Source organism: Ciona intestinalis, chromosome 8, assembly GCF_000224145.3.
Source record: "Ciona intestinalis chromosome 8, KH, whole genome shotgun sequence".
NCBI classification, from domain to species: domain Eukaryota; kingdom Metazoa; phylum Chordata; class Ascidiacea; order Phlebobranchia; family Cionidae; genus Ciona; species Ciona intestinalis.
In genome coordinates this window covers 4,795,460-4,823,348 of record NC_020173.2, presented here as the reverse complement: position 1 = coordinate 4,823,348, position 27,889 = coordinate 4,795,460, and the positions used below count along the sequence as shown (strand labels likewise).

Here is a 27,889-nt window from a genome sequence, read left to right as displayed (position 1 = left end):
AGTGTTTCTACTTTTGTAACTCTGAGTAGATCAGATTATATTCTTATCCTATTTTTAAACTTCATACAAAATTTAAAACAGCAATTTCACGCATCAAATAAAACCCAACAATTATTCATTTGGTTTTATTGAAAAGGTGCACAGCAAAACGAACGAAACCTGAAACGTACGAAAAACGAACAAAAGAACAAACATTTTGTTGGTACACGTGTATTGCTTTGCTAAATGTAGCACTTCAGTAAAATCATCTTTATTTTCAGCAATGGCTGGAGTAGACTATTGATTAAACACAAAAAATAGCAGAGTTATGACAAAACGTGTTCTGTTTCATTCGATTATTTTAAAATTGAACAAAAACTAAACAAGGACATACAGAAAACAGTGTAATTCACTGGTAACAAAAAGATCTGTTTTTCACAGATTAAAAACGAAGTGTAAACGTGGTAACAAATACGAGACACGACACAAAAAAATTATAGGCAATTATATGCGGCACACTGTGGTAATATATAGCCCACACTTGGGAATTATTGCTAAATGAAAAAGAAGTTCAAGGCCGTTAACAGAGTTCGTGTCTATTTACAAATTCCTCTTGTCCAGGTAACTAGTGTTGCTTTATCTTTAGGTGCAGACAGCCGTAGCCATACCAGCAGCATTAAGCTGGCACTTGCAGGATTGAGTAACACGTGTGTTCTTGGTACCAATGTAATTTCCGAATTTGGCTGCAAAGTCAAGGTTGGCCTGCAAGCATGTCGAACATTAGTTAAATATTCTTTGATGTGCTGTGGCTACTGTATTATGGCATTTATTTGTCCCTATCAAACTTTTAACAATTGTTTCCTTAGTCCCTAATATCTGTTATAACATTCTTTTTCCTCTTTTTTGTTCTTATATCTTATACTACTGGTCAATTTTATAATGTGCTGCCTAACACCAACTTATTAGCAGGTAAATAAAGAAAAAAAGTCACCAATTAACTTACAAAAAAAAACGAAACAGTGCCACGCAAAAATTAAGGACAAATTTTGTGTAAGCGTATCTGAACAATTAAGTGCACAGTGACTCTAATAAACTTTGCTTTATTTAAATTCTTACCAAGAATGTTGCATCCCATACAGAACCGCCAGTTGAAGTAGCCAATGGTACGCAAGCATCATGTTTGTTTGGTTTAACAATGGAGAAGCTCTCGGGACGGTTGTGTCTCATGTATGCATTCTCAGAATCAAATCCAAAGATCTTAAAGAGAAAACAGAATGTAAAATTTAAAAAAAATAAATGACCTTTAAAAAAGAAGCTTCTGGAAAAAATGTTTCAAAATTCTGAAAAAAAAACTGTTAAAATATTACATATCGATAAATTATTTAAGGAAATGTGTGGCAGCTTACCGATTTTCTGGCTCCAACAATGGTGTTTTGAGTGACATGATGAAGTGTAATACCTTGCTGTCTTAATTGCCACTCAACGTTGCTGTATGATACCTGATGAAAAAGATTGTTTTAAATACTTACGTTAATATAAAGCTTGTTTAAGCTCTACATAAAAATAAAAAAAAATATTTAAAACTGTGAAAAAACCTTTCAAAAATATTTTATAATTTGCACAAACCTGTGAGTTAGAAGAGCACTGGTCACATGACAAGATGACAATGACTGGTTTAGCTCCGGCACGGAATGGAAGTTGTGAAGCGTAAGAGATCGCCGCTAATGGATCAACTTCTCTCTCTTCTGCGCTGAGTGAGAGTTTGCGCAATGCCTTCACGAGGTCGTTCTAAACAAACCGATATTAAAAAATTAGATTCAAATGTTATAACCACTGAAAACAAAAGCGTTTGTGCATGTGTTATGCATTACTTGAACTGTAAAAAATTTCAGTAAAAAATATTTTAAAAATAATATTAAAATTGGCATTACTTAAACTGTAAAAAAAATATCAAAAATTAAAAAAAGTTTACCAAAATTTATAATCTACCTTTCTGTTGGTGGTTGCGAGTCTGTTACGCATGGTGTATGTATGCGGTGCCATGTTTGCTCCTGTGCCACCATATCCTACCAGAGTGTATTGAGTGTTGCGCATACGGGTTTCAGACAAACCAGCCAACAATTTCTTGAACATCTTCTTCATTGCCTTGGAGATACCAGAGCGTCTGTTGGAACAATACCATTTTTAAGTAATTCTTTAAATAATATATTTATACATAAAAAAATACAATTCTTACAAAATTTTTTCTTACACTTTTTGTTAAGATATAACAAAATAACATTATACATAAGAAAAAATCTCTAATTTTTATTCTTTTAAATAAAAATTAAATCCCTACCCCATGCATCGTCCTTCTTCCACAACCATAACAAGATCAATTCCATTGACCTCAGTTTCCACGCTTCGTGATCCAGCATTAAATTGGTCTCCGTTGGTAGCCGAACACATAATGCAGTGATCTGGTTGCCCGAATGAAGCACCCAGTAAACCACATCTGTAAGCGTAGGCAGCAGATGCAGCACAGCTCTTTGTCTGTTAAAAAAGTGTTGAAATTTATAAAAAAGGTACTTTATACTGTGTGTGAAATATAAACACCTAAAAAATATTTTTTACTAAAATATTAAACTAACTTATGTAAAAATTTTGAACAAATATTTTAACTTTTTTAGGTAAGAAATATTATTTTAGGCTCCAAAATTCTACAGAAAGAATTTTTACCTGATCATCTTCATTACACATGTCCGACATACACATTGTCATGAATGGAGCTGGGTCAACTAATGGGAAACATCCACGGTGGACAGAATTCTTGCTTTCAAAGATCGCTGAACAGATTGCTTGTCTTGTGGTGCTTGTACATTCTGGTGCTACAGGTGCAGCAACATTTCCTGGGCATGTTGTGCCAGATGCCTAAGCAGAAATGTACATGATATAAATGAATGAATGTCTTTATCCTGGCTTGACCACTAATTGACAGTCGTTATAACACAGGTGGTCATACACCTTGTGCTCGCTTCTATATTCTTCCACGTGTAACTTAGTGGGTATTTAACCATTATTTCATGTATGGCTGACAATTTGGACAATCCATAAGGGATTACTTAATTGGAAGAAATATTGTTGAGTGTCTTGCTATATATTCCTACAATATTATGATGTATTGAATAGTATTAAAGCTGGATCTCATAACATTATCGGCATTAAGCTAATGGGATTTTCAGTTTTTCAACTTTGCATTCAAACACCATCTTACCTCCCAAGCAGTAGCAAGTTGGTTTGGTGAATCCATGATGACATGGGAAGGTGAAGTGAAGTCGTCCATTGGTTCGTTGTTGAAAGTTCCAGCAAGACCAGCAGTAGCACCGAAGTAATAAGGTGACACGTCAACTGTGCAGAGTTCAGTTGTAAAGTCGCAAGCAACGTCCATTCCTCCATCTGTGTGCCGAACATGAACAGTGCGACCCTCAAGGGTCACAGCCATCTGTAAGAGATACAATAGTTGTCATTTTTGAATGGACCAAATCTGGCCTACAGGCCAAATCTTTTGATAACTCATCTATATAGAATGGTCGGCAGTTTAAAAACCAACATTTTCTGGTAATGGGCCAACTCTGGTCTATATAAGAGAGCTCCAGACTTGCCTACTTTTAGGGCCATTTTCATATAGAATATTATTAAATGGGATTTTGAATTATGGTGTGAAGTTACAATTACAAACAGATTTTCAATTTATAAACTTTTGAGCACTGCAAAGTTTGCAATAAAACTCTTTTAAAATGTAGTATATAGTTTATTAAGTAGTATACAAAGCATTTGTATTACAAACCTTGCCAACAGCCAATGGAAGGTTCTTGGTTCGCCCTCCTACACGAACACTGTAGTCAGTGAAGATTGTTACTCGTCTGTTTTCAACAATGATCTCAAGAGCATTCATTGATGATTCAAGAGCTGGGTCAGCGTATGTGAGCGAGATCGTGAAGTTTCCATCTCTGTGGTCCGAAGCAAGGATATGTGTGGTAGCACATGCGCTGGAGAAGTCATAGTGCTTCTTGTCAAAGGTGCTGAAGTGCTTGAATCCAGACACAAATGAGTGGCCCTGAGAAAACAATGCGATTAGATAATAAATCTAACTTTTTATATGGTAGGTGGATTGGCAAAGAGTTTTTTATAAATCTAACTTTTCATTAATTTTGTAAGAACTTTTAGCTATTTAATAATACTGCATTAGGTTTGGGTACGATAAGACATGTTTTCATACTTTTTTCTTATCCCATTTGGTAGTAAATAAGAATATTTAAAAAATTAAATAACCATAGAAATGCAATTCCAAAAAAGCGTTGCTAATTGTTAAAACAGACTTTGGAAATATTTATTTTGGGTGCTAATGGTATTTCATCTTTGCCCCGATACTATACTAGAGTGATAGTCACCTTGAATGGTGGTAACATTTCATCTCTTGGCATGAACATCACAGCTCTGGCACGATAGTAATCATCAACATATGAGTAAAGCATTTTGACGGTATCATCAATTTGAATGGAGAATGCACTCTGAGCAAGCCAGGTCTTGATGTCACCCAATGTTGGCAATGGTGTGAAATGATCAAGCTAAAATTAAAATTTGTGAGTATTTTGCTAGGAAGAAATTAAAAGAGCGTTTTTTTTTTCTTGTAATAGTATTTAAAAACTTTTAATTAAATAAGTTAGTTTAATTGCCCCAATGTTACTAACAAGGGTTTAATACCATCTAAGACCAATCTTAAAGTTTCAAGTAATATTTGGGCACGATTCCAGCGCAAAAAACTATGTTAAAGAAAATATTTTAACTCACAGAAATACTTTTTAAAGAAAATATTTTAACTTACAAAAATATTTATTTAAGAAAATATTTCAACTTACCTCGAATCGAAGTGGGATGTTGAAAATAATTTCTGAGTTTGTGACGACAAACAAGTTTTCAAGAGGAATACGTGATGCTGCAAAAGCGGCTTCACCGTTGGTCATCATGAAGACTGATGTTTTTGCGACTGCATCTTGGACAAGCTCGATGAAAAGTTCTCCAGCGTGAATCTTTCGGAGTGCTGCTGTAACTGGTTCAAGTGTACGGAGCAGTTTTGCGTTGGCTGTTTCCAAGATCTGACCATAGTATTGCTGGGTAAGCTGTTCGAATGGCTGCATGACTTGATCCTTAAGTGAGGTGATGCTTGTCAAGAGGTTTGTGATGCCTGATCTTACCAACTGTTCAAGTACAAGCTCGGATGTTCCTAGAGTGCTGGTTGTCCTGGTTGACAGAGAACTGACAAATTGGATTGCTGCATCTCTAGCTGCTTCAACCTTGGTGATAAGTCCATCAATATAAGCATTCACGACACTTTCCATATTGTTGTTGCCTGTGATGATGGTCTTCACGGCTTCTAATGCTTGGACAACGTTGGCTGTGAACCAGTTAAGCTTGCGTGCGAATTCCACGTCACTCGCAGAAATGATCTTCGACAAGAAATTGGTGATCACTGGGTTGGCACTCAGTCTTACTTGAATTAGTTGTTCGTTAGCCAAGTTAATATCGGCGCGGGCAATTGGGGTATCCAACTCGGAATTCTTTCTTGTTTCCAACTTTACGAACATGTTTTCTGCTTCAGCACCAGCAACAAGGTGGAGAGTGTAAGTTGCATCATCCACTATGTCATACCCGATGTACATATCGTAACCATTGTCAGTTTCAGTCATTCCCTTCACAAATTGCAGTCTTGTATGAGTTGCATCTGCAGCGAGGTTTCTCATGATTTGTTTGACTTGCCTCATGACTTGAGTGAGGTCGCCTGTGATAGTGATTGGCTCTTGCATATCTGGACCATTCTGGTAATACTCAATGGTGTTGGTTGGCTTGATGTATGAGAACCTGTGCTCCCATGTCCTCACACCTTCACTATAGTCCTTAGTAATGGCTGAGAATCCAATACGTTCGTTAGAGTTGAATGTGTTGAGTACCAAGTTACCATCCAAAGTACTTGCAGGGTGAGATATCCTCAGATTGATGTTGTAGCCAGAGTTTGCTTCATCCTCGCCAATATCCAATGAACTGCTGAAGACTGAAGCATCTCCTAATACGACAGCGGTGTTACCTTGGAACAAGCTATCAGCAGTTCCTACTCTGTATCTGGTGGTCATTTTCATCTCTTCGTCCATCATTTCATTCTGATACTTGGTAACAAAGCTAGATCCCTTGCCTCTCTTCAGCAGAGCAATACTGCCAGTGTTTTCTTGTGGTACAGGGGTATTAAACAGTCTAAGTTGCATTGGATGATTGAAAGTAACTGAAGTTTCAAGTTTATTGGATCGACGACCAGATGAGCTTTCGTAACCTCCATTGAGCACCCACTTTTGTCCATCGGGAATGACAGTGAGTCCGAATGATGGTGCAGTCTGGCGTGAGTTTGACTCAGTCTTGTACCAAGTTGCAACTGAGAGAGTTCGCAATACAAGCCACTTTGAAAGAGGTCCTGTAGTAACTGAAACAGCCACAGATTTGTTGGTGAATGTGTCGTCACTTTCTATGTTGTATTGTAGACCTCCAGTCATGGGTGGTAAGTTATCAATACCAAGAGTTGCTTTGCTTTGCAGACCAGTAGCTGATGATGAGCCATCACTTGTCAAGGAAATGTATCTTGCAGGTGTTGTGACAAGACTTTGTTTCCACAAGAACACAAGATCATAACCATTTTCCAACGGGGTGAAGACCTTCTTCAAAACAACCAGTTCTCTTCTTTGCGATGTAATTCGCCAGTCACTATGGTACAAACCAGCAGTTGAAAATTCCATGTTTCCTGTTGTTTTGAACTCACTAGGAATAACATTGTTGGAGAATGGATGCTGAATGTCAACTATGATGTTGTGGGCACCGAAAGACTGAGGCAGTACACCAGCATATGAAGCATTCATACCAAGCACATTTGTGTCAAGGTTGCCATTCAGTTGGAAAACGTACTTCTGACTGGTTGCCATTTGATCAACCTTTAGGTTTGCATTGAATTCTGAGAAGCCAAGCAGAGCAGAGGGTTGTGTGATGGTGAGGGTGTGGTCTTGAATCAAAGAAACTGATTTGCCTTTACATTCCACTTCCAATGTTTGTTCGCCCCATGTAGCAGACAGAGTTCGGACAGTGTATTCTTCTTCAGCTGATTCTGATGCTACAAATGTCAAACGTGGTGGCATTTGGGAGAATGGTTGTGTGATAGTGACACTCAGCTGGGTAGGAGTGTATTCATCTCTTATGGTTATTTCAGAGTCATCCAAGCTCATGCTGATTAAGTGAGTAACTGCGTTGGTGTTAGAATTGGCTGTTGAACTGATTGAAACTCTGCTGGTAAATGGCATGAGGGGAAAATCACATGTCACGCTTGCCTGGCCCTCAAAATCAAGAGCTTCCGAAGAAGTTGGATTCAAGTGTGCTTGAGCTCGGAATTCGCTGTTATCAGTGTTGTCATGAACCACAAAGTTAAAGTTGGAGTTACCAGTAACTGGTTGGAAAGTCAACAGTTCAAATGAGCTGGTCATGTCCAACCCTAAAGGAGTACACACAATGTCGGCATTGAAACTCTTATCTGGAGTTAGACTGTATCTTCCAGTAATTGATAGGAAAGGATCTCCATTCATTTTGTTGACTCTTACAACTGGTGCACCCTCTCTCAAGTTGATCTCTACAACATCGATGTTATCCATAGTGGTTGAGATATGCTTTCTGGTTTGTGTCAACTGTCCTGTGAATTGAATGTCACCTGGCATGCCCATTCTTCTAAGAGTTTTGAAGTTTTCTTGGGTGATATGTGCATTGACAGAGGCCTCTTCAGCATCAGATGCCATATCTAATGTGAATCTCTTTTGTCCATATGCCAAGTTGCCGTTAATTGATGTTGGTGTTGAAGTGACGCTAACAGTGATTCGTTTTGGAAGTACACTCAGCACTTTCCTGTTGGTCATGCTGTAAGTGAATGAGCCCCGGTTTTCGTTTCGGTGTCCGGTCATTGTAGATTGGATGTTGAGAGAAGAACTTTGAGCACCAGTGTATGCCATACTGGTTACCCAACCAACTTGTTCATCACTAAATGTTATCTGGTCATGGCCCTCCACTGAGTGTCTGACACCAGCAAGTACAAGCATGGATGTCAAAGTAATTTCAACTTGACCGCCGTGACTTGCATCTGTGGAAAAGTCCATTTCAAACTCCGGTCCAAAGGCATGGTTGTTGGCTGTTACACTGAAGGTGTTTGGTGTTATGGCGTATGTGAATCGTACAAGACTTGTTTCAGCCTTGTTAAGAGTGATGGTCAATCCACTCTGGCCTTCTTCCTTTGAAAATCTGAAGTCGAAATCGTAACCCATATCATCATATGTGTAGCTGGCAGAAATATCTCCTTCTTCAGTAAGGACCAGGTTGTAGTTTCCTATTTCCACAAGTGGTGAACCCTTATAAATCAGCTGGTTGATGGTTATATCTCTGTTAGCATATGAGTAACTTTCAACAATTTTAAGGTTTCCGAAATATTGCTGCAGTGCCTGGACACTGTTGGTGATATGCTGAACAAGTCTGCCGTTTGTATTTCCCAAGGTTTGGGTGATATTGTATGACAAAACTTGGTTGTTCCATGAAGACACCACTTTGGCATCAAGTTCTGATGAATCTCCAGTGTAAAGTGTATTGGCTGCAACAAGGAAGCTCATGGTATGCGGGAATGGGAAAAATGCGATTGTGTTGCTCATTGTCCATTTAAGGTCGAAGTGGAATGGGGAACTTGACTTGTGGTATTCAGCTGTTGTTTGCCATGTCATTTCATCCAAATGTATCTCAAGAGCTCTGTTAAAACCTGATCCGTTGGGCTCACGGTTGATATAAGCAGCTCGGGTTTGGAGTGGCACCCCCAGGTTATTAAGTTCAGGTTGTCTTACAGTCATTGTTATGGACTTGCTGGGAGACTCAAGTTGAAGATCAAATGATATTTCATCATCTCGCTGCATTCTTAAAGTTGGCATGTCTTGAACAGACCATGTCACTCCAGTTTGAATATTTCCTGCTGTCATTACATTGTAGCTGATTGTGGTGGTGTAACGTTTCTCATCTGGACCATTTCTAGCAGTGGCGGTGAAAGTGGCTTCGTTTCGCTCTCCTTCAATGTCAGCGGAAACATCAGCAGAGTAACCATGCATAACACCATCAACAGTTGCTTGAGCCGAAGCTCGGGCAGTTCTGGAATCAAGATCATATGAAAGTGATGTGCGGCCATTTCTGATCTCTTGTGGTATACCGATCTCTGTAAATTCTGGGATGTTGTGAGATCCAGAAAGTGTGTTCACCAACGGCGAAACAGTCATTTGCGTTTGCATTTGTCGTCTTTCTGGCTGGGTCTGTTGGCCTTGGACATCAATATTGTAATGACCGTCACCTTCAGATAAAGTAGCAGATCCACTGACACTGCGTGTCATAGCAGAATAATGATGTTCATATGATGCTCGGATTGCCTTTTCTGATCGCGTTATGATTGGTGTTAAAGTTGTCACTGAAGTATACTCGTGGCCTTGAAACAAGTCAAGAGTGATTGCCATTTCATAAGATTGAGCGTCTTTTCTAACTTTAAATGTTGTTTCCATTGTAGGTGGCAGGGAAAGGGTTTCAGTGATAGCTGGAATATTATGCTGGGATCTAAGAGAAATACCATACCATCCTTCTGCAGCACCGGTGTAAATCTCTCCAGTTGTGTCAAAGTTTGTGTCATCCACACTGACGAGAACTGTGAAGTTCTTGTTCTCCATGCTTCCAGCTAACTGCACCACAATGTGTTGTGGCACGTTTCTAGCGGTGTTGACATTCTGTGTTGCTTGAAGACGCAAATGGTTGTCCTCTAAGGTTGCACCGACGTTTACAGATTTCCTTACTCGGTTAACATCATATTCAACCGTCACACGTCCAGACGTGGATGTGAAACCAGTAGAGATGGCCAAGTGACGTGGTATGTATGGCTCAACCTCTGGCACAGAGTGAGTTACTGAAAATAAGCTGCGGGTGTTTACTTCGGCATTGACACTTCTTTCTACTTCATCAATTGTAAGCGAGATTTGACCAGTCATAGGTTGCATGCTGCCACTAACATGGAGGGTCACATTCCTTGGCATGTAAGAGAACTCGGGAGCACTCTGAAACAATGACAAAACACCTCCTGGTCTATTAAAGGTTGCACCAACTCTGCGTTCAAGCCCATCAATGGAAACATACACTTCGCCAGATACTGGTTGGGCAGTGCCACTGACACTGACTATGATGTCACGGGGAACATAAAGTTGGTCCAGTTCATCAGCGTTGTGCTGGAATTGACCACGCATGCGACTGGTGTCGTATGATGCACTTGCTGTTCTTTCCAATCCATTGACAGTGATTGACAGTCCTCCACTGAGTGGGGAAGCAGAGCCATGTAGCCGGACACTGAGGGTTTCTGGCAATGGGAGCTCAGGGAAGCTGTTCATCATGCTGGCGACCATGTTTTGTGGGTCAACTGAGCCAGTGAGTTGTCGTTGATGGCCATCCATGGTGAGTGTGAGAGATCCAGAAACAGGGGTAGCAGTTCCAGACATTTCAAGGTTGACAGATCGTGGGATAGGCAAAATTTCAAAATCGTGTTGGAATGAAAATCGGAGTGCTGTGATGTCTGCCTCTGCTGTCAGTGAGTTAGACACGGACTGCTGACGGAAAGATGCTGTTATGTTAGGTCTGGGGTTCATGCGAGCACTTGCAGTCGCTCCAATTGATCCTGGGACATAAGCCTGGAGTTCAGGGATGTTGTGTTCCAAGTCAACGGAGAATCCACCAGGAACGATATTTCTTCTGAAAGTTGCACGTCTGGAAACATCATCAAGCAGGGTGGAAGAGATGGTGAAACCATCTTCTAGTTTTTCAAATCCAGCAGAGAACGAATGCTCCGTTCCGTCAATCATTGCGCTAACTTCAACATGCATATCTGGCTCCTTTCGGTAAGCACCTGAGAGTATGACCATCTGTGGGATCTGTGTACCTTCGAATGTGTGCGTGAAATGAGCATTGCCCACACCTTCGTTCAAAGAACCTGAGAGTACAATTTGCCTTTCTACTCCATCGATGTTGACTGACATTGTGGCTGAGTTATCTTCAAGGGAGCGAGTGATGATCACACGGACGTTGTTTGGTGTGAAAGACCAGTTGTGTCTGAAAATCACTTCAGCATCAGTTTCCCTGTTAGTTGTGATACGGAGTTTAGTTGTTTTGTCACCATATTGGGTAGATATTCCACCGGTCATGTCAGTTCCCCAGTTAGCATTGATATTTGTAGCAACAGTATGTGGCACGTTGTACATATCAGTCAGGAAGATATTGTCCTGATTTGCTTCGAATTGGGTCATAAAGGAAGTGGCAGAGACATCATACCTTGCCTCAATGCTGTGTGTAAGCACTGTTGTATCAAAAGTCACATTCATATTTGCACCAAGTGATGCACGTCCTTTTTCCAATAATACTGTTGCCTGGATGATCCTTGGGACTGGAGTACTGGTGAAATCATGTGACATCTCAGCGTGTCCATACACATGTTCACTGCTTAACCTATAGTCTACAGCTGCATTAATGGTGTTACGGCTTCTGCCCTGCTTGACAGCAATCACAACAGATTTCTCGTCTGGATTGTAGTTTACATCGAGCCGAACATTCTTTAGTAAACCTGATCTCTTCCATGATCTTTGACTGTGTGCCAGTTCAACAAAGCCAGATTGTTCAGCAACGTCAATTCCGGATTTCACCTGGATCATGAATCTGGGCAGGTCATCTCTTTCCAATGTAAAGTAACTTGTAAACTCATAGTTAACACTGCAGTTTCCAAATAAATCAATGTTGGTAGGGAACACATCACTTTCCACAAATTCTTGTCGGTTTTGGATTGCCACAGAGCCTGAGAGAGTTTCCATGTTGTATTTTGCTGTAACTGTTGTTGCCAGTTTCACTTCTCTGTCAAAGGACACAATCACGTGAAGTTTTTCTGTGTTCTGTACACTGCGATCCAAATCAACCTCAAGGGTGGTCATTCTTGGGTAGTTTACCATGTCATAGGTTTGAGTGACAGTAAATCTCGCTGCTACTGGCATATCGGCACTTGCGCTAGTATCGTAGGCAAGAGTGACAGATTTCCTGAGTGCGGACACTCGAATGTTAAATCCGTTGTCATAGTAATTGCTTAGGAATTGCATTTGTGAATTTCTTGGGAAGTACCACAATTCCTCTGCAGTGATGTTGTGTCCCAGTCGGTAAGTGAAAGCAGGAGAAGTTCTCCAGTTTGGCTCCCATGTTGTTGTTAAATGAGCAAATTTGATTATTGGTCCCCACACATATTTCAAGTCACCTTCTGCTCTTCTTTCTGATTTTGTGAAAGAGGTTTCAAAGCCAAAGTTCTTTGGAATGTAAAACATCTGCACCAACATATCAAAGTTGTGGTTTACGTAGAACACAAGCTTGTTTCTGTGGCCATCATAGTCAAATCTGAAACCAACACTTTTCTTTGCTGTGTCATAGACAATGCTGACATCAGCATTATAAGCATCAAGCATTCGAATGCTAATAGACATGTTGCCTGGCACACCGTATTGGTAGACCTGTGTTACATTATGGGAGGATGAGAGGTAGAATGATCTTTCATTTCGGTTGCGGTTTACAGTGAGTGTTGCCATCTGCTTTCTGCCATCAATAGTAACTGCCATCATGAGGGATTTGTAGAGAATACCTGTTGGCTGGGAGGATGTGGAGCCAGATGCAGAGATCTCGTATCTGATGTTGTTTGGCATGAAAGACACATTAAAGTCGTGGCTTCCAGATACAGCGAGGTTGTAGTTGAAGAGCTCAATGTTGACACGACCATTGATGGTGTTAACAATATCTCGAGTTTCTTCTGTTTCTGGGTCGTACATTGTGCGGGTGATTGTGGAAGTAATGGAAGAGAGTCCAGACCAACCTGATACGCCATAATCAACCATAGTGTTGGTTTGGACTCGCTTGGGTACGTTGTAATGGTACAAGATATTTATGTCCTGTGAAAGGTCAACTATCAATCGTAGTCGGCTGTTTTCCATGTCATTCTGAACTGAACCTGTTGCACTTGCAGAGTATTGTTCCTCATTGATTTGGACGAAACCTCCCGTGGAAATTCCATACCTGTTGTCAGTTGCAGTTGGTGTGCAATGAATATGGGCAGTGAAGTTGTTAAACACTCCCAAGTTACTGAGTGATGTAAGATCATGAGCAAAGCTGAATCGCAGGGTATTTGTTTCTGCATCCACTCCTGTCATTAGTTGCATCTTCCTCATATTTCGGTCAACTGTTGCAACTAGTGATCCCTTGAAACCAAGTCCAATTGGAGTACCAGACAATACAACCTTAATGTCTTCAGGAATTCCGTAGCCCGTCATAGTTGGCGAGTTATGGGAGATTGCTGCATTGATTTGAAGACCATTGGAATCATCTTCCAACTCACCGAAACTAAAAGTTGTTCTCATGAAGCGTCGTGCTCCGTTATCAAATGAATATCTAAGGTTGTCACTGAATGATGTTGGTGTCATGGTAACCTCATAGTGGTTTGTCATGACCGCGAAACTTGTGAGAATGTTTTGCTCAAGAGTCCAATCAAACACCATCATGTCTGGAGAGGTAACATCACTTGCTGTGGAAGTCAATCTAACTCTGTAGTCGTTGTATTCTCCAAGAATTTCTGATTCCCTTGTTGAAAACTGGTAACGGAGTAGACCACTCGTTGGAAGGTGGGGCATTTCTTCGTCCACGTAAAGATTTTGGTTCCACTCAAGGTTAAACTGGGTTGGTCCTGTGTATCCAGCACTTATTGACGCTTGCTTGCTGTTTCCAATTCTGATAAGCACGTTGCCTGTCACTTGACCTTGTGGGTAGGTGAACTGCACATCAAACTTTCCAGGAATGCAAGAGCAGTTGGAGAAATAATGAACACCTATGGAGTCAGTTGCAAGTGTCAAAGAACCTTCTGTGTATGTTTCATCCACCTTCAAAGATGTTGTCATATAGTTGTTACCAGATGCTACGGTCTTGTTTACAGTTGCTTTGATTGTTTGAGGAAGTCCCAAAGAGATAGCAATTGGGCATTGATGGAGTGCTTGGAGTTGGAAAACAGTGTTTTCACGGGAAAGACTGACCGACATCATTTGCAGATCATCAACATTCAGATAAGTTTCAAATCCACCATTTGTAGTTGTGCCATAGGTACGAATCACAAACCTTATTTGGGGCAAGGCTGCACGAAGGGATCGTACTTCATGTGATGCCACCACTGTTACATAGAATGGTTGGGCTGTTGTTGTAGAATAAGCAACTTTCATGTTGAAATCTTCTCTGTTTACATTTCCATTTAATCTCACTCCGATCTCATCACCTCTCAGTGATCCCCAAGTCAGTGTTGCCAGTAAGTTTCTCGGTACACCTTGTTCAACCATCATTCTGTTGTTATGTGTCATGGTTAGGGTAACACTGGGACCCGAATTCTTCACTAAGTTGATTCTGCCAGTGCTTCGATCAGATGTAAGATCAACATTGACACCATTGCTCAGAATGGTAACATCAAAAGAGGATTCAGTTGGGAGGTTTCTGCTGTATGTCTGGCGCACATTACCTTGGAAGCTTCTTTGATCATCAGCAATTGTGAATGTGGTGCTGAGCTTCTGTTGGCCATCCTGGGTGAGCTGAGCAGCAACAGTGTGGCCAGCGGATATTGTGTTGGTAACATCAGTGTTAAGCTCGATGCTTGCAGGTGATGTTTGGCACAGTCTTTGTCGAATTGCTACTCTCACATTTGTAAGAGCTGAGTTGTCTCTCTGGATGGTGTAAGTTCTTGTAGCATCAACTCCAATCTTTTCTACATCATTCAAAGTAACTGAAGAGTGCAGTGCCTGTTGACCAGATGCGCCTGTAAACTCAACTCTGGCTGCAAGGTTCTGTACATACAATGCTGGGATATTGTTGGTGAAAGAAACATTGGCACTGACTGTGTCTTCAATACTCGATTTGGTGGCCTGAAGCTGAACAAATCTTGACACACCAACATGGTCTTTGAAGCTGACACGTACAAGTCTCTTTGCTGTTTCCAGGTTCTCTGAATCCACCAAGATGTCCAAGTATTTGTCAGGGTTGTGTTTGAACATGAGATTTGATTCGAATCCACCTTCTTTGGCACCTTCATGTCGCAGATTGAACATTAGGCGGTTGTTGTATCTTGACTCTAAGCTGTTCTCAGTGCTGAAGCCAAAAGGTGCAAGGAATTGGTTGACAGATGATGCTCTGAGAAGCTCTTCATTATTGCTCCCAAGAACACGCATGGTGATGCTCTTTGTTTCCGGAAGATTAACAATGGTGGTTTCGCCAGACAATGTCAGATCCTGCGTTTCACCAATTCCGAAATCGCTATTGATTCGGTAAATGTTGGCAGAAGTTTCAACAATCCTGTCCGATCCGTGAATTCTTCCCCAAGGTGTTGGGATGCTGAGTTCAACATCATAGTTAAGAAGTCCAGTATCAGCAGATCGGTCGTTAAATGAGAACACAAGTCCATATTCGCCCATGTTTGCTTCCGTTGATATAGAGGTTGGACTTTGAGAGTGGCTAAGATCTGCTACATAGTTCATATTTGAGATTGGGACAGATAGCTGAGCTCTTCCATTTATTTGCCTGGTTCCTGCACCTATCTGGTACGAAAATTCCTGGCTGACAAGCAAGTATCTGGTGTTTCCATCACGTCCTGCATGCCTTCCATAGCCAACCTTGACTTCAGAGGAGAGAGAGCCTGGCCCATTGCTGTATGATAGTTCAACGTGGTGGTTCATCATTGGGTATTGGGTGAAGGTAAACTTTTGTTCTGCGCTCCATGATGTGAGAGAAGAGGTGGATTGGTCGCGTCGCTTGTGGTGGAAGTAAAGCCTATACAAACAGACATTTATTCTAATTATGTCTAAATATGTTTGGTTATAAACCAGAAAAAAACAATGATTTAGATTATTGTATGAGCCATTAGCTTAAGACTTTATTATGTCTAGAGTCTAGTTACTTAGATCTAAGGCTTGTGGCTGCTACAACAGTAATATGTAAGTGGCATAAGAAAGACAAATAAAAAGACATACAAATAGATGAGATAAAATGAATACCAATATTGTAAGCTGGTAAGCTTAGGGTGTAACATTGCATATTTTGAAACTGGGATTTAAAACTTAACGCTGCTACTTAAGTAATGTGTAACTTGCATAGGAAAGAAATATTTTAAATGAGTATAAATTGCAATTAACACAAGTTTTTGGTTTACATTAATATTAAATACCTTTGTTCTTCAGATCCAGTGAAGGTATAATCAAGAGCAAAGATGAAGATGTCAGATTTAGGTTTGATGTTCATGTTGAATTGAAGACCGCTGTCAATTATCCCAGGTAGAGCAACATTAACTGATCCGGAGTAACGGAGACGACGACTTTGTTCTTCAGTGTTGTCTTGCAAGTTTACTAAAAATACAAGATGTTACCATGAAAATTAGTTCAGATTATTTTATGCAGAATCTGTAAGATTTTGTACAAAAAACGCCCACACAGTTACATATGCAGTAACTCCTAATAGCAGAAGGTGTGTGGAACAAAACATCTGTGTTATAACAACTTTCCTTGCCCTGCCACTCAAGGGTAAATACTTAAGTTACAATCATCCATACATTTTGACGAGCAGTCTACTTCTTCAGTACTTTTTTTTAAATACCAAACCACTTACAGTGCAGTGAGATTGGTGTAGTTGCTACATTAAGAATGGACATGTTCACCACCATACGGCGCTGTGGGTCTAAAATCATTTGAGCGCTGCCTGTGATCCTCTTGGTTGGAGTTTGCAGAGTAGACAAAGCTGATATCTGGCGCTCAGTACCACTTCTCCCATTTTCCACAACAGTCTAAATTGAAAGAAGTTTGAACCAGTGATAACAATTAAGTTTATTATAAAATTAATAATAACTAAAACATAAAATTCTATTTTTTAAATAAAATTTTCGAAGGCATAAATAAGTAAACAGTTGACTAGTTACCCTGAGTTCTGTTTCTTCTCCATTCCTGTTGTAGGTCATAACAGCCATTACACCATGTTGTGTGTTCTCAACTGAACCTAATATGTGGAAATGGTTTTAATAGCAATCACTAAAATGTTGTTAAGGAATTTCTATATTTTTTGGTTCAAATACACACAAAAAAAATAGTCAAAGAAAAATGTTATATTAATACTGTAAACCATTATATAAAAGTTAAAACAAATATTCACATTGATTTACCTACTAAACTGGCCTCAGTTCCAGGGCGAACATAACTCACTGAAGCAGTCATCTCAGCTTTGTTGTAAGCGATATCCAGAGACATACGCCTGTTCACATTTGAGTTGGGGGTATCCAACACTAAACTAGCTGTGAGGGTATCTGGGAACATGCTATCCTGAAAATTAACAAAGAGTAAATCAAAACTTAAAAAGTAAAAGACCAAAAACCTTAATTAAAATGAGTCAAAATAAGGTTTGTAAATTTCAAAGCGTTTTACTATGAATAATTGCATATCATAATAATCTTCATTTTGATTGTGTTAAGTTAAAATCTTGGGGATAACAAGCCTACTCCGATCTAAATTCCAGGTCCCCTGGCATAGTTGGGTACCTAACTGTAGAACCTCAACCGTATAAAAAAATTAAATTAAAAAAATTAGCATTTAAAGTTACAGTGTATGTTGGCTGGTATGTTCCGGACAGAAGGTAATGATCTATCCCAGAATCTGTTTTTTCCAGGTAGGCTGTTATTCCAACTTGTCCTTGAACAGGGAAAATGAGACTACCCTGTAAAAAATCATAAATAAAATTATGAAAGAGTGAATGTAACTTGTCCTTTTTTTTAAGTGGCCACGAAACTACTGTCGTTTAACACTGGTGTTCTGTTTTATACACCTCGTGCCAACTTAGAATTTACCACGTACGTAACTTGATGGGTGATTGTTTTATGTATGGCTAACAATTTAGACAAACCATTAGTGACCACTGGGTTGGAGCAATTGCTGGTAAGTGTCTTACCTAAAGACACATACCCACAATGGTAGCAGCGACACAAAATGTATAAAACAAATGTTTTGTTAAAGTCAAAAAATAAACTTACAGTCTGTGGTGTCAAGTGGTTGTCGTAACAAAGCCTGTGTCCAGCATAGTCTTGGCTGCAGACATCTTGGGTCAAAGCAAGGTTGTCAGATTGCATGTCTGTCACTTCCTCACCAGCAATGGTCATAAGCTTGTGACTGTAAAAAAATTGAAATATTAAAATGTTGGCAAATTAAAGCATCAGATGGATCTAATATCATCACGTAAACTGAAACACATCAGATCAGAAACATTTTATTGGGAAAGTTTTTTTTAGTTTTCCAAATGACGCACCAAAATGTGTTTTTATGAAGGTGTATTTTTTAACATGTGCACCAAATAAACAGCTCTTAGTTTAGGCGAAATCTTATACTCACTTGAATTTGAACACAGTATTTTCTCTGAATGGAGCATCAAGTCTCATGGAGAGTCTCTGTCCTTGTTCCAAAGATACCTGCCCACCCAGAGTCCAGGATGTCATAGCTGAAGACTCAGTAGCAATTCCGGTGCGGTGTACGTGTGCATCCACAGTCATTGAGCCCGTCATGTAGATTACAGCTCTGTGAAGTTATATTTTAAAGAATTTTTTTTAAATGCATCGGCGTAATGTTAGAAGTGTATGGAGTGGCATGTCGCTCCAACTTTTGAGACAGGGGGACATTATGTTTGAACTGCAAATTTAACAGATTTTCTTTTCCTGATAGGTGTCTAAACAAACAGGCATATCCAGAATATATATTCCATTCACCACATTAATTAATGAGGTTGCCTATATTTGACAATGAGTGTAACTTCATTTTAACAATGTCAACCTATAAGTTTAAAACAGCTGTGGTATAACATACACTTTATAGAGTGATTACCTTGGCAGAACTTGTCCATTAACTGTAAGTTGTGGTGGTGTTGAAAACAAACCGGTCATGTCAAGACGACCGTCCGCATTTACATCAATGCTGGCTGATCCATTAAATGCAATAGTGAGTGGCAGACCAACTCCAGTGGGCAGCACGTGAGCGCTGTTCACAATCATTGTGTCATCATGGTATTGATAGTGTCCACCCTGAAAATTAAAGGAATAGACTAAATGTATGAATTTTAATATTACTTAACTGAAACCAGTTAATGGTGACAGTATTGCACAACTCAGTGGACCCATTTTTTTACTTCTACAAAAATTTAAAATTAATTAAGAACCAGAACACTAAGACAGCCACCAAGTAATGTGTTATAACAATTGCCCTTCTTTTGCTAGTGCTTTTCTTTGTTGCTTTTAATTTAAACTTTTGATATGGTATTTAAATATGTAACCAGATGTTGTGTACATATAAGGGGTTTAATATTTACCTCAGCTAGTTGCTGCATGATTGGCAGAATATTGATGGATCCACTTTCTGCAGTTGGAATTGCCATTTCTCTGCTGTTTCCGTAAAACATTTCATTTCCAAACACCCGCATGTACCAGTTTGCATTTGGCTTATTCTCAGTGTTAAGTCCAGTTTTGTACTAAAAACAGAGTAAAAATAACAGGTAAAATATTACTTGCAAAAACATTGCCCAAATAATTGTGAATCCATAAAATGTACACACAGTCATAAAATAATTGACAATTTATTTTTAAACATGTTTGAATTTTTTTAAATCATTTTTTTAAGTTTTTTATATTAATAAAAAATTACTTGTGTCTGAAGTTCAACGAGTCTTGTATCATCCGTCGATCTAGAGATCCTCTCCTCTTCAACCTCTGGCTCTTCTTCTTCCTCCGCATCTTCATCTGGTGCCATGAAGAGATCACTCAACGGACTGTTTTTCAAGAAACCTTTAGGTCCCATGAATGACTGCAGAAGTGTCTCCACGCCTTCAACACGACCACCAACCTGTTGTATATTGAATGTGATAATTTGTGTAAGTTTTCTATATTGTAAAAAAATGATAATTTCCATCCAAAAGTACATTATAATCAAACAAATATGTCCATTTAAAAGAAATGACATCCCAAAAACGATGATATATTTCTAAGTGTTTTCTATACTGTTAATGAATAGAACAATTTTCATAAGTTCTCTATATGGTGACATGAATATTTTAGCTTTTTTGTGGATGTTTTGAGCTCATTTTTGCTGTTTTTTTATTCATTTACCTCAAAGAGATTGACGGCTTGTCCGAAAACATCAACTGTAAAGTTAAGGTTTGCACTTCTTGGCATGAAAGATTTAGGCGACCACACAAGGCTGCTTTCCAAAGTAGCTCCAGCGTTCAGTTGTTCTAAAAACAAATGTTAACTTAGAAACATTTTTCTAAAAAATTATCATGTACAATTTTCATTTAGTTTTATTTACAACATTTAAATAGGGCTGTAATATAATCAATAAAATTAAGATTTTAATTTCTTTTTCAAAACTCACCGTACATATACAATTTTAATCTTATTTTATTTTCAGCATAAAAAGAAGCACAAAAATTTGACTTTTAAAATACTACATACCAGAAAAGAGAGAGTTCTCATAGAATCTAGAGTATTTTCTTGGGTCAAGATCATGTTTCTTTAAGAAAACTGTCTCAGTAAGCAGAGGTTTGAGATATCCCTTCAATGGATCAGTTGATTCCATCAGTTGGTTCAGATGTGTCCATACAAAACTTGCAACTATAGAGAAAAATAGATTATTAGTTCTTCTATTTATACATAATACATTCATATTAGGTTACTGTATTACATTAATGCATTGTTTTCAATTTTAATTTTGTTTGAATTTACGAGTCCAAACTAACTAATGAGTTTTATGCACACAAAATTTTCCATTTTTTTTTGTAAAATACATTTTATTTTAAACAAACAGGATATGGTCCCAAAACAACAATAAGCATGGCCCCTACACCTAACAGACAAACAAGCCATTTATGTTTAATTATTATCAAGTTAAACTTCTAATAGAAAAATAGGGCCATAAACAAATTACCTTGTCTGACTGGTTCTGTATCAAGCATAGCACTGATCTGAGCGATGAATGCAGGTGTTGGGCATTGCATCAACGCAAGGTAAGATGAGATACGGAGCTCAGCATCAACCTCGGTGTTAAAGATGATGCTGGAAATCTCAGATCGCTGCGAAATGTGTTGAATTTATAACGATTTTTGGTTTAATTTATAAATATAATGATTTCGTTTTAATTTATGAATATAAATGATTTTTCATTTGATTTATAAATATAAATGAATTTTGGTTAAATTTATGAATGGCTTTTATCTCTATGTTACTGTGAACAGCATAGAACACAATATATAATAATGTTATTATGTCATTTTCGAGTTTCCATTTTCACAATTTTTTAGTTTTTTTTTGTCTTATAGCAAGTATATTTACATCAGAATTGCATGGTAGTCTTCTGAAAGCTTCAACAGCTGATACTCTGGTTTCCATATCATTTCCTTCTTCCGATGCACACAAGGAGATTGTGCGAATCGCGGTGAATCGTCCGGCATTGCCGAGTGATCTCAATGAAAGAAGAATCTAAAAAAATCGATTTCAGATTATATTTTGATAATTTTTTTTTATTTTGTTTAGACACACACACTATTTCGTTTGTACACTATTTCGTTCGATGTAAAGGTAAATGGAAAATATAGGCCAAAATGGCATGCTACATCGTTGGACCACACCCGAATAAATAGAAACTAGTTTGGTACATGTATGCTGGTAACGGTACATATATGCAGTTTACATGTTTACATTTTATATCTGTAAGTGCCTTTGAGCTGAAAACAAGTAAGTTTGTGCTGAAAACAAAAATAAATTCTAACTGTGTATGTTTATTGTGGTATTATCGCAACAAGTAAAATACTACAATTTTTTGGGTAATGGGCCAATCCTAGCCTATATCCTAGGACCCATGCCATGCAAAACTGCGAGACCTCACCCACATAGAAATTGCTACAAAGCTTAAAGTATGTGAATTTTCCCACCTCTTGCTTGGATTCAAGGTTAGTTGTTCGGCAGTTGTAACCAAGCTTGTCTTGAAAGAAAGCGATGGCATCGGAAACAATTGGCATGGTAAGGCAGTTGGTGGTCGCTGAATTGCAAATCTTGTGAATCATTGTACCTGCAGTGAGGTACGCCTTCTGCATCAATCTATTGCTTCGTGCAACATTCTAAAAATGAATATGTTATAAAATTACGAAAGAACGGTGGAATTAGTATTATACTGTAAAAAAATGTAAAAATTGTAGAAATGCTTTTGTACTGTTGTAAATCAAGTTGTAATGTTGGTGCTTGGGATCACATATTACCTCAGCTTATGTAACAGGGATGACTTCATATGTCTTAGGTCCTCAGTATAAATAGCTTTTAACCTGCTGTTTGTGTCTATACAATCAAGCAGAGCCAAAATATACTACGGTCGGCACATTAATTTATAAGGTTTCTTATGTTTGATCTGTGTCATCTCACATTTTAATAAAATTCGAAAAGTGAAGCTTAGCTGTAAAAATATACTTACTATTAATCCTTCCAACATGGGTGGGGTAGGTTTGGTAATCAAGCTCATGCCGGTCAACCATCTATCTGAAGTTGCATCATCAACCTCTTCACGGCCTGCTGCGATCATTCTGGTTTCAAATACCACGCATGCTTCACTACCGCACCATTGGAGTCCATCACGGAACATTTCCCTGAGGTAAAAGGGTGAACTTAGTTTACCTGACTGGATTGGCATTTTTATCTTTACGTGACAGGTCAACAACAATCGTTATTATGACAGGGGTTTTGTCCCATTTACCTGATGCCTGCTGAGTCACCACATATGTACCTTCGTAGGTCTGTTTTTTTATCAGTATATGACTGACAATTTAGACAACTCAAAAGGGACCACTAAAGATGTCATTTATTATCTCGCTTAAGCACACATATGTTCAATAGCAGCATTAAGTCTCGAACCCATATTCTTTTGGTTAGAGACAGCCGCGGTAACCAGTGTGCCATAGTGCAAGACAAGTCTACTTTCTAATAAAACATTCATTACTGTATAACAAATAGCAAACATACTTGAGAGCAGACTCCCATACTGTGCATGCACCATCCAAGGAGTTCAAAGCTTGTTGCAGAGCAGGAACATCCAATCTTCGGAGCAAGAAAACCATTCTGATGAATTCTTCACCAACCTAAAGGATCAAACACATGAAAATACTTGTGGCAAGTACCATACATATGCAGTAATGAAAATGAGATTAATTAATTACACCAAACAGAAAGGAATTTCATCATCGCTGGCTTACCTTCTTGTAGTTCTCAGTTGACATGGTTTCACATACTGTGGAAAACAGACCCTGCAGTTCAGAAATATCAGACGACGTAATCGCTGCCATTTCTTCACCTTCAAATGCAAGTGTGGTACGTCTTGCCACATTGCTTCCAACTAAACAAAATAAAGTTTAAATTTACACATAGTAAGATGGTCTATGTTTTCATCCTCTTTTATCATCCTATTTGGTAGTAAACCAAAAATATTTACTAAATTAGATAACCATTTCCTCACGACTCTAAATAATAAAGGAGTGTTGTTAATCGCTAAAAACACAATTAGAAAATATGAGATATTATTCGCTAGCGGTATCCATTTTACCCCACAGTACTATATTGGTCATTAACTTTCTATGTCACGGTGGTTCTCAAATGTTTAGCATAGCTTTGTATAATGTGATAAAACTTTGCTACTCACGTCGCTCAGCTCCATATGTTCTCGATTTTGAAGCAAATTGCAGGCGTTGTGTGATTGATGTACGTGCTCCACTTTCTGCTGTACTAAAAGGTCGGAATGTATGTTGTTCCGTGCATGTAGTAGATTGCATAACACTGTTTGTAAGCTGCTGCCTGCAACTCTGCTCACTGTAGATGAAGTTCTGACGAGGCTGAATTGTAAAAAATGTTAAAATCTAACAAAGTCACATTAACCTAAAAATTTCACAAAAAAGATTGTATCACTTTAAAACAGGCAGTAAGATTTTTTTAGGTTAATACAGTAAAAGCAAAATTACTCTAAAAATGTAGGAAAGATCTTACTGAATCGCTTGGGTATGGGGTGAAGTGGGAGAACAATAGATGTTGGTCACGCCCTGCACAGGTGTTGTAATCTTTCTGTTTTGTGATGATCACATTGTTCGACTCAGATACAACTTCATAAGATGACTGGCAGTCTCCGCTGACATCAACCTGTTCATATAATTGGGAATCTAGAGACTGTTCCGATGTGTGATTATCGTTATTAAAATAGCAATCTAAATATGAATCGGGATTTTAGGTAATTTATAAAAAAATTGTATTTTTTTTAAAAAGTTAGTAGGTTATGCTTCTTAACGTCTAGTATTAAATTCCATCAGCTACATACCTCTCGGACAGAGGGTTCTTCCACAACAGAAGAAACCTGGAATGCTGAGAGCATACCACGTTTGATATTGAGCACCCATGTTGGGTCGTCATTTGAAGAACAGATTTCCGGGATCCTGCCGTCTTGGAAGTTAAAATGAAGTGGGTTTCGTTGTAAACTGGTCTCCCATTCACTTGTTCCTGGTGCATCAATACTTGCTCTTGATATCTAGAAGTTAAAACACAAATTAAAGTTGACATATTTTACATATTATGAACATAAAATTTAAAAACTTAAACTTTATAAAAACTAGTTTTGTTTTATAAAGTTGACATATTTTGACATTATGAACATAAAATTTAAGAACTTAAACTTTGTGAATTAATGCTATTTTATAGTTTTTGGTTTTTGTGAGACTGTAACTTTTATATTTTAGAATTTGTCAGAGAACCCGTATTTGAGTTAAGTTTAAATTTATTGGGTCAATTAAATTGTTGCAAATATGTTTGAAATTGTGTACCCTCAAGACAAGTTCACATGGTGAAAGGACATCCACTAGTAATGATGCTTGTATATGAACTGTGGATTTTTGTCCTTCAGTAGCCTCCTCATAGAAGCTACTTGTAACATCAGCGTTGTAGTTATATTGGTAGGTGTAGCCCACCGAGTAATCGAACTTAGTCGGCTCTGAAAAGTAGTTTATGTTAGAAATTGTTGTTCGCGTGATGGCGCTAGGGAGCCACTGGCATTTACCTGGGCATGCTGATGCGCACTGAAACGAATTGTCCAGAGATCCTGCAGAACAAAATAAAGGTGTTTAAGGGGTGTCGTTTAATCTGCATTACAACACGAATTTGCGGCGCTCCGATTTTTAGTTATGGGCCTGAATCGCTATTAGATGGACTAAGAACGAAAGAGCCGATGAACTCGCGCGAAAGGTCGCTCACGAGCCGCTTTGTGGGTCAGACACAAAGACCGCTGCAAAATCTTGCACCGCAGGAAGAAGAAAAACAAGCGTTTGATTCCGTTGGCCGGTCAGACTCGGGGCAAAGTCCAATCCTGCCGTTAGAGGAATGTTTGTCGGTTTTGTAAAAAAGAAACGTGGTCAGCGCTTCTTACGTGGATACAAATACAAGGAGGTATTGAATTCGATTGTGATACTTCGCTGCGTATCGTTTTCTTTCCACGCAGAGCTGTCATCGATCGAAGAAACGAAAGGAAATGAGAAAAACAACGAATAAGTGATATTGCTCTTAGAGCAACGAAGCGGTTTAGAAAATCGCTGAAACAGCAAATTTAAAGCGAAGGCTTCTGTACGAAGGTCGCGACAAGTGTGCGCCACTGTCACACATTTAATTGATTTACAAGGCAATAAGAAGTCACAGACTATCGAAATGGCGCAATAGAAGTAAATGTTACACCGATGACCGGTTTTTATTATTTACTTCTCCGCAGTAAAACACTCCGTAATCTTAATCGTCACACGACTATAAAAATCGGCGTTGTAGGAGATTAAATAAAAAAGCTCATGAACATTCGTATTAACCGAGTTATATAACATTTAAATCACATTACAAGCTTGTCAAATTACGTTACAAGCCTGTTTGTCAAGTGGTTCTTAATGGCGTTAAAACTGACACACATGCCTGTGACGACGAGTTGTTTTTGGGGCGATTTTCTCTCTTCCGCAATAATATTATTATCGGGCAAATCTGCTCGAGGCAGAAGAGTCGTCACGCCTGGCTGGAATCAGCTGATATGTCGACAACAAAGAAGTCACGTGGTTTTGTGGCGCACGCAGTGGGACTTGACACTGCAGTAACTAAGTAAGGCTGGGGAGGCGAATGAACTTAAACCTTTCTCCGAAATGCGCGCAGTAAACAAGCCGTGTGCCTAAGCAAGCAATCTCTTTACGTTCAATTCCCAATTGACCCAATTTCAGACCCCAAGCGCTTCTATTAAACACGAAAACAAGAGGTCGAACGAGGGCGAAACTAAATTGTTGACAGTAGTAAACCATTTAATTTTAATAAATACGATTCCGCCCAAAACGAGTCTATCAACCAGATGTTAGTATAGAAAGTCATACACACAGAAAGTAATACACAGCGCTTCGGAACTGGGAAACCCAATAACGTGCAAATACGTCGGTTCTTTCCCATTGTAATAACAGTGCAATTGGCGACCTACGTAATTGACTTCCTGAATTACAAAGCTTTGTTGCAAGAAATTGACCTTCGTGGCTTTTGCTCGCTTCAGCCTAGTTATTACCAAGGGGCTTTTAACCCAAGATATTGTACTGTTTGTTGGACCGAACGACAATCTAGTCACAACAAAATTGCTACGTTTGACACATTGTACCAGCCAAAGTCACAAAAACCGCGAACGTCACATAGAACTATCTTTTTGGCGTTAACACGTTAGTTTGATGCACATTTAAAGTTACGTAGCCCTTTAAAGTACACACATAATTAAACAGCCACACAAATAGCCTTATCGCGTACATGATTTGCGCTCGTTTAACCAACTGCTTCATGTTTTTCTGTTTACAGAATCGACTGAAGCGACGGTCGATAACCAGACTTAAATTTCTAATCGAATAATAAACTAATCAACTTTAGTCTATAGAATATGCAAGTAAGACTGTTAGTTACGGTAAAAGCATTCGATTTCAGTAGCTAATATGACAAAATGAAAATAACAGAGGTAATACAAATTAAATTATTAAAAACGTACCAAAAATCAGAATCTATTTAAAAATGAGTGGTATGCAATAAACGGTTACAACGGGAATAGACTGCCTTCGCGCATTTAAATACGAAATTCTGCACACTCCGTCTTGCGGCAATTAACCTTGCAAATCCAGGCGCACTCGAACGTATATTAATATAGGAACAGACATTACAGTTTAATTTCAAACTAATTATAAAACATTGCCTATACTCACTCGATTGGGTTTCTGAAACAATCGTCAGCAATAACAAACTTAAGATGAACGCTTGTAGTTCCATCTTGTCGGGTTCACTTTTCGCTGGTCCAATTTGCGAAGCGCGGCGCTTGCTTTTATTTGGTCGCCATCATCAACTCAGGACAAAGAAAATAGGAGCGAGAGAAAGGCATTATTTGCCGGCAGATGGCGCTGAGCGAATCGAGCAATGCGGTGGTGCAATTCGGAAAGCTCCGATTAAAGTTCACCGGTTGATAAAACAACGACGCTAGATTTCTCATTACTGGCTCAGATTGCAATTCAGCCACGTCATCGTGTGTGTGTTTAATGCAATCTTTTATTATTTATTACCGACGTAACAGTTATTGCTTTTCGATTGCACATGACGTCGGTCCCG

The 27,889-nt window shown here is 38.8% G+C and overlaps 1 protein-coding gene across 1 annotated transcript; it reads right to left on the bottom strand.

The window, feature by feature from the left end:
* Positions 1–111: 111 nt before the first annotated feature.
* Positions 112–27,614, bottom strand: LOC100186072. Its single transcript, XM_002124255.5, has 35 exons — positions 27,493–27,614; positions 25,299–25,340; positions 25,066–25,232; positions 24,567–24,773; positions 24,242–24,391; positions 23,901–24,090; positions 23,458–23,597; positions 23,228–23,343; positions 22,683–22,854; positions 22,150–22,335; positions 21,551–21,697; positions 21,147–21,291; positions 20,675–20,833; positions 20,330–20,454; positions 19,869–20,066; positions 19,537–19,695; positions 19,056–19,252; positions 18,570–18,752; positions 18,215–18,350; positions 17,788–17,901; positions 17,354–17,510; positions 17,114–17,190; positions 16,807–16,981; positions 16,370–16,547; positions 4,878–15,975; positions 4,410–4,586; positions 3,806–4,075; positions 3,233–3,460; positions 2,698–2,889; positions 2,318–2,511; positions 1,969–2,143; positions 1,606–1,767; positions 1,386–1,478; positions 1,096–1,236; positions 112–741 (listed from the first exon to the last, which is right to left on the bottom strand). The coding sequence occupies exons 1-35, from the start codon at positions 27,554–27,556 to the stop codon at positions 622–624; spliced, it is 16,434 nt and encodes a 5,477-aa protein (XP_002124291.1). The 5' UTR covers positions 27,557–27,614; the 3' UTR covers positions 112–621.
* Between the last annotated feature and the right edge of the window lie 275 nt (positions 27,615–27,889).

Excerpts from the sequence above, each read along its gene's own strand:
- LOC100186072 (XM_002124255.5), bottom strand. The coding sequence starts at position 27,556 with ATGGAACTACAAGCGTTCATCTTAAGTTTGTTATTGCTGACGATTGTT. Across the intron at positions 24,774-25,065 it reads CATGTGAACTTGTCTTGAGG|ATATCAAGAGCAAGTATTGA; the intron begins GTACACAATTTC and ends TTTAACTTCTAG. Across the intron at positions 20,834-21,146 it reads TACAGAACCAGTCAGACAAG|TTGCAAGTTTTGTATGGACA; the intron begins GTAATTTGTTTA and ends TTTTCTCTATAG.